Below are 11,022 nucleotides of genomic sequence, written 5' to 3'. Positions count from 1 at the left end.
CGGTGAACTGCAGGGATTCTCGGGAATCCAGTTAGTTCTCCTCTCCTGATAGTACAGAAAAAAATAAAGAGATGGGTAGGGAGGCTAGAAGTCCCCAGTTCTGCAGAGCTTGGAGAGGAAAGGAGAAGGCACTTTGCCGAACAAGTATTTCTCTTGAAACTAGCTAGAACTCCTGACAACAAAGTAGAAGGTGAATTATTAGGGGACAACACTGGAGGTGGGAGAGAAGAAAGGGGGATATTAGACTAACCCAGGAAAGAGATGAAAAGTCTTAACTAAGGCAGTGATGCAGAGACAGATTTCTCAACTTAGAATGAGCAGAGTGTACCCAAGGAGATACACCCATGTGTGGAAGGCTCTGGTGAGAATTTTCACTGAATTGCAAAGAAAACAGCCCCCTAATGCCCTGGATAGGGATATTACACCTGAGGGGTGTTCAAGGCTCCATGACGGTAGGAGAAGAATATTTCAGCATGCAGTAGTGGATGCCCGTTGTTATGGTATTCTGTCTGCCCAGCATCCCTTTTCCTACTTCTATTCATAACACATCCCTCCCTCCTTTGGAGAAATGTTCTTATCCCACTATCCAGTCCATCACTGAGTCTCATCCTTCTAGTCATAAACGGACTTGCCATCTCTCTGGCCACAAGGATGAGCTCAAAGATGGGCGCGTAACTCTGTATGGGTCAGTCACAGCCTTTCCCCAAGATTGTTCCCACGGGTAAGACCCTTCACCTATCTGGGGCCATGTGAGCTGGAAAATTGTGACTCTTGGACTGCTAGTGACTATATTCCTGTCTTGTAGAGAAGGTCTGTCCTCAATGGGAGAAAAATGTAGATATAAAAAGACAAACAGATGTGAGTGATAGACAGGGAGAGAACCTGAATACATCACCACCCAGATTTTCCCTCAGTTCCTACAACTCTTCTTCCATCCCATGATCTATCCCAGGATCTTTCTGATACACAACCTCCATCTCTTCCTTTTTTTTCTTAAGCTAGCCTGAGCTGGGCTTCTGTCATTTGCAACCAAAAGATTTTTGACTCATACTGCTGCAAAAAGAAAGCAACTTCAGCTGGAACTTCAGTGGCTGTCTCTCTGGCATGAAGGAGTAAGAAAAGCCAGTTGCCTGAACCACTGCAGCAACACCAAGAGGTTATGGGAGAGAGGGGATGGTACTAATGTCCATTATAAATGAATTCCATTCAGCTGAGCAAAGGGCTTTTATAAGAACAGTGCTAAAAAGAAGTTGGCATGAGCTATGGCCGCTGAGCCTGCAGGTCCGGAGCCTGTGCTCCACAACGGGACAGGCCACAACAGTGAGAGACCCACATACCGCAAAAAAAAAAAAAAAAAAAAAAAAAAAAAAAAAAGAAGTTGGCATCTCTCTCTCTCTGGCTTTGCTCTATTGGAGACTGAACATCTCAGGAAAAAACAAAACAAGCCAGGAATACATTGGTGCTGGGCTGCAGCACAAGATATGTAAACAAAATATAAGAAAACATCTCTTGAGAGCAAGGATTGTTTTTTATATAAAGTGTTTTAATGTAAGAGACTATGGAATCTTCTCTGCTTGTTTTTTTTAGAGACGGAGCAAAAGAGTGAGAGCGAGAATAAGAGAGAGAGAGAGAGAGAAAGAGAGAGAGAGATTGATTCATTTTTTTACAGTCAAAGGCCAAGGAATGGACGGTTTAAATCCTTTGGTTTCACAGTTCAGTGACATAATTTTTGCTTGTTAATGAGAAACTGACTTCACTGTAATTCTGTAGCATCTGAGTCTGAGCTGACTTCAGTACTTATATTTCAATGGTGTTAAAAAAGAACACATTAAAATAGCTTTAAATCAAGGGAGGAATGTGCTTCATTTCCACTTCGTACCAAGCAAGAAACATGAGGTTTTCCCCAAGTGGTACCCACAGAAGTTTACCCTGAAACTATAACATGGAAAGATCTAAACTTGCAAAACATACAGAAGGACTCATCACTTCCAAATAAAGAACTCCTAATGCACTTAATTTGATTTTCCATAAGTGAATTCATACACAACTTTTTAAGGATACAACTCTTAGACACTGAGGTACACTTCAATACCTTGAGTCCTGGAAAGTTAGCACTAGAGGCGTTCCTTTATATGTGTGCCACTAGATGGCGCGTCAGGCTAACTCACTCCCCTTCTCTGAGCAACTTGCTAGCTACCACTACACCTCCTGCCATATTTGGTGAGTCATTTCAGGCCACCTGATGAGCATTCAGGAAATGCTTAATACCAATTCAGCAGAAATGTAACTTTCACCTAAATGGTGTGATGAGTATTATTAGGATGTCTCTACCAAGATTTTTTTCAGAGACTGACTGAAATCAGCCTACTTCTTTACTTCTTGAATTGAATGTATATAAAAATATGACTTTTACATTAAGCAAACAGAAATCAGTAGGGTTAAAATGTAAAATAGTTGATTTTTCCCCACAACTACCTAATTCTAATCCATACTATGGGTCTACTCCTTCCTTGCTTCTTGAATGAAATCTAGCTCCATAATTTCTTTGGTTACTCTTGAATAATACATGGAATTCTGTTCACTTTTAACTCGCCCAAATAGTCTTACTCCCATAATTAAAATAATAATTCTTTTATAATGATCAAACTGGACAATTTGTAAAGTTAAAGTTTCTTGCTCTCCCCTATTGTAGGCTCATTTTACTCTAGAAGCTTGCATTAGAGAGAAATGCATGTACCTTCTAGATTTTCCCCACTAAGCACTTCCACTGCTTCTTCCCTCAATCACTTCTTCTTGGACCCCCCAGGGTTGCTGTGTATATGTATGTAGATGTGGATTTATTATGGAGAGAATGAGGACAGGTAAGGAGCAAGAAAGGTCTTTCTTGACTGGCATCAATACAATATGACATTTTACCAAACATGAATTCACAATCAAAAACTACAAAACATATAAGGAAACAAGAAACCATGAGTGAGAGTTAGCAGAAGTAAGAAACTTCAAAATTAGACCCACAAAGACTGCAGATATTAGAATTATTGGATATAAAGTATAAAATTAGTACATTTAATACATTCAAAGAAATGAGGGAATTGTATACAACAGTAAGGAACAAAACACTATCGTCAATGACCGTGCATATTTGAAAAAGAATTAAATTGAATTTTTATAAATGAAAAATTTATAAAAATGTATTAATTGAAATTAAAACTCAAAGGAAGGAGATTAGAGGAAACTAAAGAGAAAAGTCATGAAGTGGAAGATAAACTTGAAGGAATTACCCAGAAGAGACCATAGAAAGATAGAGATGAAAAATACAAAAGATAGATTTAAGCAATATGTAGAATAGAATGAAAAGGTCTAACATATATTCAATTGGAATTCTCAAAAGAGAGTTTAAAGAGGAGAAGAAATATTTGACATGTTAATAGCTGAGAGTTTTCCATAATTAATGAAAAATCCATGGATTCAGGTAGCACAACAAATCCCAATGTGAATAAGTAAAAAGAAATCCACAACTGGTCACATGTTGATTAAGCAAAAACAAAAACAAACAAAAAAAAAAAAACACACACACACACACACACTAGAAAAAAGAAGAAAATCTTAAAAATAGCCAGAGAGACAAGACAGATTGCTTGCAAAGGAAGGATAATTAGATTGGTAACTGGCTTCTCCAAAGCAACAACAAAAGCAGAAGCGAGTGGAATAATATCTTCAGTGTGCCAAGAGAAAATAATTATTGATTTAAAATTGTATACTCAGTAAAATTATCTTTCAAAAACAAGAATGAAGTAAAGATTTTGTCTGAAACAAATACAAACTGACAGAGTATCCTACCAATAGACCATCACTAAAGAAAACTTCCTTCGGATAGAATGCAGACGTTTTCAAAAGCAGATCTGAAATGCAGGAAGAAAAGATGTGTAGAAAAAACATGTAGGTGATTCTAAATGAACACTTTATAAGTCAAACACCGTATTTTATAAAAGCTGAAAAGCAAGATAGAATTAAAGCAATGGATAACATCACAGAAAGTTCAGAGGAGGTAATCAGAGTTAAACTGTTTCAGTGTCTAACTTTAAATTAAATCTACATGTGAACATCTTAAAGTTAACCATTAAAAGAAGAAAACTGAGTCCAGATGCTTCAAGCAAGGACAAATTTTCCATTCAACCAGAGCCCTAAAGTCTGGAAGTCCCTTGAGAGGGCCTGGCCAAGAAGAGAGGATTAATTGTTCTCTGGGGGTACTTATCACTTCCTTTGCTAACAAAAGTTTTAAGTTGCCTTCTCTAAATTATGATGCTGTGGAATTTTTCAAATCTCTTCAGAACTTAAAATGTCTTCCCACAAATAGTTTCCTTCCTCCCTTCCCCAAGTGCCATTTCTAGCAGGCAAATGCTTGGACCCTTCTTGAAAATGAGCTAAGAACCATCCCATTCGTCCAATCATCTTTCCCACTCCTCAACTCCTGAGTGTCAGACGGTCTGTGGAGTGTGGTGAGAGTGGCCAAAGAATGTATCTGGGCCGTAGCTTATTAAAATCTATAAAAACATACATTACACTCTGTCAGTACTTGCCTCTAGTCCCACAGTATTCATTCCCCATTTACAGTGCTTAAAACAACCTGAGGAGGTCATGTATCGTATGATTTTTTTTCCCCTGCTGAGGTCATTTAATGTCAGATCATGATTAAGCATAGTTGTGCTAAATCATGAGTTCTTCATAACCAGTGTAGGTGAAAATGCTTTATTTAGTTTAAACGTTACAAATTCACTTTGTATGTTTGACACTGAAGAAAAGTCATGGGCGACAGTGATACAAATATTTCAGTTTTGATGCCACAGAAATAACTGGGCAGGTGACTCTCATGAAGCAGCTTTCTGACCTTTCTTTGTCCTGTTGCTCCTTCTACTCCCTTTTCCTTTATTCCCACAAGGTAAATTCTCATTGGATAGTGCCCAATACCTTTGTTAATAGAGTGGCTTTTCTGAAAGCCAAGGTAAGAGGCAAGTTTGTATCTCTTCTAGCCTCCCTAGAAGGAATGAGCCAGACGACATGGACCTGTATCCAGCCTCACCAAGAAACCCTAACATAACTATTAACTGAACTGCTGTATTGGCTACCTCTATATCTGGCCCCTGTTAGTTCTACCTTAAATCCCCAAATGTAGTGAAGATGACAGATAGTTCATTCCAGGCAGGTCACCCCCAAGCCCCGGAATTCTGAGTCTAGATGAATTTGTAGTTTGGCGCAGAAGTTCCTCTTCAGGAAGGACTCTAAAATTTGAAGCACATTTTGATCAAAGCCTTTTCCCCTCCAGCATCGCTAATGAAAATGAAAGTCTCCTTGAGTAGAGCTGACTCCCTCTTAGAGCAGTATTTGAGGACCAGTGCTTAGGAGGATGAAGCAGCCACAGTGCCTGTCTCCATAGCTTCACCCTGGTGATGCCATGAGTGAGCATTGCATCCAGGACTCTTCTCCCCAGATGCTGGGCTGATTCCACTCCACGGGTATTATAGGAATTGGAAAGAACCCTTGACAGATGGTCAGAAGGCCTGGCTCTATGATTTTAAAACTTACTTGACTATAGGCAAATGACTTAGCCTTTTTCAGCCTCAGTGTTACAATTGTCTGATGGGACCACCACATCCACCCTGCCTCTCCCACAGGGGTCACTGTGAGGGTCAAATGCGATAATGCATGTGAAAGTGGTCTGTAAACAGCGCTATACCAGAAAGATAATACAAACTTTATTCTTACCACCCTCAGGCAGTGCTAAAGCTCAGGCTGCTTCTTAAAGCAGCTCCACGCTATCCTTGCTCCTCTCTGTTGTTAAAAGCCCCTTACTTGGAGCTTCACGGAGCGGCTTCCCAGGTGAAGAGAGGAAGGATACTGGTGGGGAAAAACTAGGCACTTTTTTCTTTAAGTACCTGGCCCCTATTTTGGTGAATCTGGATCTGTACATCTTATAAATCAATTTCAAACCCCTGTAAGATTGTGGCAGCATTTAAATCTGATGTTGGAAGGATATATAATGTAGATTCTTGCCCATCCCACTTTGGGTCTAAAGGCGGAGGTAGGTGTTGACCAGCCAGGCTGAAGATTTGAATGCTGCAAAAAGTGATTTATTTTTGCCAGTTCCCCAATGGTCTCTTTTCTTTCTAGTCATGATCTAAGTTTTGCTCAGAATGACATCAAGGGAATGAGAAAACTACCTGTAATTCTTGTTCTCAGATCTGAGATTGTCACAACAGGATCTCCATTCTAGGACTGGGAACAACTGGAACAGCCTTCTGGGGCGTGTTCCTAGCCCTCCTTTCTCTCTGCCTCACACCGTTCTCCTACCCCTGGACACTGGCGAGCCAGTCACCACCATCGCAGCCAGATTGCTGGGGGGTTCGCTACTGCCAGCCCCAAGCGAGAACGAGCGACCTCACCAGGACATTTGAAGAAAAAATTTCGAAGCCTGAGGAAGCCTCACGACCAAGTGTTCTGGGGCACATGATGAGGTATGATCTAGTGTAAGATTTCACAAATACAGGTGATCATAGGACTCTCCTGAAATACATGTTAAAAGTACAAATCTGGGCTTCCCTGGTGGCGCAGTGGTTGAGAGTCCGCCTGCTGATGCAGGGGTCACGGGTTCGTGCCCCGGTCCGGGAAGATCCCACATGCCGCGGAGCGGCTAGGCCCGTGAGCCATGGCCGCTGAGACTGCGCATCCGGAGCCTGTGCTCTGCAACGGGAGAGGCCACAGCAGTGGGAGGCCCGCGTACCGCAAAAAAAAAAAAAAAAAAAAGTACAAATCCTAGCCCCAGACCCACCCCGTCAATCTCCGAGGCAGGGCCCAACAATAATTTTCAACAGCAATCAAGTAATTCCTATGGTTAGGCAACCTGGGGAAACACTGATCCAACAGAAAAGACCCAGTTAGGGTTCTGACTTCACTAATGGCAGCGATGGCTTATTTCTCCATCTATAAAGAAAAGAGGGGGTGAGTTACAACATTATCTGTGACCTTAGCCTCTCTCCAAGGCTGCCTAAGGTCTCATCAGATAACCTATAGGAAGTCTTTCAAACTACTTGGAAATATTTACAGATGTGGCTAGGTCTTTTCAGCGTGGAGAGCTGTGGGCTAGAGTGGCAGCCACTTCTCATGCCCAGTTTGCACAGTCCCGTGCCAGGTGCAGAGAATGGAGACGAGGCCGATCACCTCTGCAAGACATTCTCTGCATTAGTGGAGGTGGACAGCAACACTCATGGCTGCAGAACTGAACCCCTGGAGAGCTCCCCCATGAGCACTAGGTCCAACAAATGTCCCCAGCTTCCTCGTAAGTCTCTGCATGGCCTAGAGAAGTTCATCTACCTGCCACCTGCATCCATGCCCCCTCATCCAACACGTCCCTGACTCGGCTGTGACTCACAGGCAAACACTCTCAAGTGTCTTCCCACTGGGGCCTCTGCTTTTCAACCCTCTCCATCCTAACTCACCTCTTTCAGCTCAGACTTTTTAATATTGGCTTTTCAGATCACTGAGCATATCTTTAAATGGTATGGATGGACAAACACACACAACACAAATATCAAAATATACCCATTTAAATTAAAAACCTTTAATTCTCTGGGTTTGTTGTAATTTATCCATAGCAATATTTCATATTATATGCATAAAATCTCCCAGTTCTTTCTTGGGCATGTCTTATTCCCCCTATTCAATGGCAGGGTCCCCATGGACGGAGACCAAGTCTTACACAAGTCTTATCTTGTACCCCCAATAACACCTAGGAAGGAAGCTCACATGTATAAGCACTTCCTATGCAGGACAGACTATTTAGGGGAGAATAAACAGAAGGATGTGTTGAGAAAAGCTGGGGTGCCGAGGATGGCCAGTTTGCCTTTACTTGTCCAGTCAACCTTATCTCCTGGCCACATACCCAGAAATGACTGTTTTCTCTCTCGACTGGAGGCCTGGAGGTCCGAGTGATTTATGCAGCCCTTCAGAGGATAACCTGGTCCCATCTCCCCAGGTTATTTCAGTAACCTGTTATCATCTTTGTATTTTTTATTGTCTGTCTGTAGTTCTGTTGTTTGGGGACTGCGGGTTTCCAATTTTAATAATTCTTTCCCATGGCTCCCTTCAACGTTCACCAAAATCATACATGCCCCTGACTAATAAAAGCAGTATTTTTGGTCTCTGCGGCTGGTGCTATGGGGCTCTTTGGTGGTGAATAGCCTGACACAGTGCTCAGTATAATGAGATAGTAGCTACCGCAGCTACCCAAGATTCTCTAAAATTGCCTGAGCAAGTTGAAATCCAAAGCTGGTGACTAAGAAACGATGTTTTAATCATCTTTTCCATCGGAATCGGGGCCCAAAAAGACAGACTAGAGCTAAAGCTTTCAGAGGCCAGGGACACCAGCAAGTCTAAAACTCAGCACCAGGGTTATGGCTTGTGTCTTCCAGCCCTCGGAAGTGCCAGCACTGGGCTGAACTGTTCTGGTTCCGCTCATCCAGGCCAAGGCCACTGTGAAGTCCTTTGGCAGGGCCAGTTCTCCCCCAGGCAATGGTAACAACTCATCCTTCTGACCCTCACCTAGCCACTTCTTTATTTCCTTGCACACATAGGACTGGTTTGGAAATGCCATGAATTAAATGGACACCAGAGGAATGGTACTCTGAGAAAAGGGCCTAGCTCCAGTCAGACAGTTCTGGAGAGACCGAGGAGATGCTGAAGAAGAAGCCTTTTTCAGAGGTTGTCCATGGAGCCATAGATAGAGGATGGACCGCTGCCGGGAGCAGAGGGATAGCGCCAAGCATCATCGTCCTCCAGTGATTTGACCCAACCATGTATCCCACCATAAAAGTGTGGGATGAAGAGCTTTGACGAAGGTCTGTCAAAGAAAGTGGAGACTGAGAGATACCTAAGGTTAGATGGAGTCAGGGTTTTAGGGCTAAACATTCAGACAAGAAGAAAAAGCCAGGTTTTCCTTGAAGAGAAATGAACATTTAAAGAGTGCACCAACTTCTCATGCCTTGAGTAGGAATCAGCAATGTGGGCTGGGCTCAGGTAGGCAGTTCTTCTGTTGGTCGCGGCTGGGCTTCCTCATGTGTTTGCAATCAGTTGAGAGTTGATAGGCTGCCAGTTAGGGTGATGGGGGTAACTGGGCCCCTCTCTCTCACCATGTGGCACGCTAGCCCAGGCTCATTCACCTGGTGGTGGCTGCAAGTTTCCCAAGAGCAGCAAGAGAGGACAAGCCCCATGCACAAGAACTTGTCAAGTCTCTGCTTGTGTCACATCTGTTATTGGGCCACTGGCCAAATCAAATCACATGGACAGTCCCAGATTCAAGGGGTTGAGAAACAGACTGCACCTCTTGATGAGAAGGGAAGAGTGGCCATTTTTCACAATCTGTACAAATTACAAAATCCAGAGAGATCTAGCTTTGGGATTTAGGCAAAATCTATCATTTAGGCAAGGGTGGGAGTAGGAAGTGTTCCTTCCTGAGAAAGGAAGGATAATCTCTCTCATCTCCCAAGAGCATCTAGAGTGGCAGCCTGGTGAGGCCCAGGGATGCCTGTCCCACACTCAGGTGTCCTGGAATGACGAAGCTGGGATGGCAGGAACAACTCATGGTAAACAAAGTATAAAACACACAGAAGATCCAGGGGAGTCTGTGGGGGAAATGGCCCATATTCAAATTATAAGGAGACAATATATTCTTTTCTTCTTAGATTCCTTCTCATTCTTCTCTATTTTGCATTACTATCTTCTCCTCTTTTTCTCCCTCTTCTCTTTCATGTGTATACTTTATTTTTTTATTTTTTATTATTTTTTTGGTGGTACGCAGGCCTCTCACTGTTGTGGCCCCTTCCGTTGTGGAGCACAGGCTCCGGACGCGCAGGCTCAGCGGCCACGGCTCACGGGCCCAGCCGCTCCGCGGCATGTGGGATCTTCCCGGACAGGGGCACAAACCCGTGTCCCCTGCATCAGCAGGGGACAGACTCTCAACCACTGTGCCACCAGGGAAGCCCTCATGTGTATATTTTAATCATTTATCAAAAGGCACCTGATGACAACCTAATCAGAGTGCAGAGGGAGGCAGGGCTCTGTGTGTGGCACCAAAACCTGTGAAGAGTCCAGGAGAGGGGAGGACAGGCAGAGCCCTTGATGTCCAAGACTCAGACGTTGCTGTGCCAAAAGAGAAAACGCAGTTTATGTTCTCAGGATGGAAGAAGAAATACCACTTCGACAGCTCTTGCTTTGTTCCAGCCACTCAAGAACTGTCATTCGAACAGTACACTGAAGCCATTTCTGTGATTGTCCCACAGGTCACTGTCACTGAGCTCACCACGGGCCTGATTTCAGTGTAACAACAGTCATTGACTAGTGACTGGGAGGTAATGGGGCTAAAAGGTATATTTTGTCTGAAGCTATCTTCTGCTGTCAGTGAATTCCTTCTAATAGTAGTAATCAATTCTGTCTCTAAGCACAGCACAGGAGGTATAGAAAAGAAGACTGTAGGCATAGGCATTATCTGGAAGTTAGCAGTCCAGAGCTAACTCCCTTTTAGAATTGGAAAAGGAATCCTGGTTTGGCTAAGGAAGGAGACTGGGCAGGATGAACTCTGTGGGTGAGAAACTCCATGTGTGGGAATGTGCTCACACGTAGTTGTTTTCTTGATGTAAGTTTCTCAGACTAGTTAGATGGGCACTGAGGTTTGCAATCAGCCTTCCTGAAAGGCTGCCCCCCATCCCTTGCTAAAGCAAAGATCAGCAAATCTTCCAAGGTGGTGGCCAGAGAAGGTCCCGGGCCTGCTGCTTCTTGGATTTGTGTCTTGTTCCCGTATTCTGCTTCTGATTTCTAGTCATCCAGAGAGTCGTCTTGAAAACAAACATCAGACCACAAGGGACATCCTGGTTGGAAAGTCACTCTGGGGGAAGAGCAGGAAGAACCTGATTAAAGAAACCCAACCCAACACAACAGATGGTTCCCTGGGCAGAGTCCACACCTGTTCAGAGC

At 43.3% G+C, this 11,022-nt stretch overlaps 1 protein-coding gene across 5 annotated transcripts in view; it reads right to left on the bottom strand.

The window, feature by feature from the left end:
- Positions 1-4,291: 4,291 nt before the first annotated feature.
- The window catches only part of ILDR2 (immunoglobulin like domain containing receptor 2), a 61,933-nt gene continuing 55,202 nt past the window's right edge, over positions 4,292-11,022 (bottom strand). For all 5 annotated transcript variants that reach the window (XM_079918342.1, XM_079918340.1, XM_079918343.1 and 2 more), the window contains one exon: positions 4,292-10,933. In XM_079918342.1, the coding sequence (XP_079774468.1) occupies positions 10,898-10,933 (36 nt within the window). In that variant the 3' untranslated portion in view covers positions 4,292-10,897. The remainder of the gene's footprint in view (positions 10,934-11,022) is intronic.

The sequence above is a fragment of the Stenella coeruleoalba genome, assembly GCF_951394435.1.
Source record: "Stenella coeruleoalba genome assembly, chromosome: 1".
NCBI classification, from domain to species: Eukaryota; Metazoa; Chordata; class Mammalia; order Artiodactyla; family Delphinidae; genus Stenella; species Stenella coeruleoalba.
Note: the sequence above shows the minus strand (reverse complement) of the source record. Positions and strands in the feature narration are given on the sequence as shown.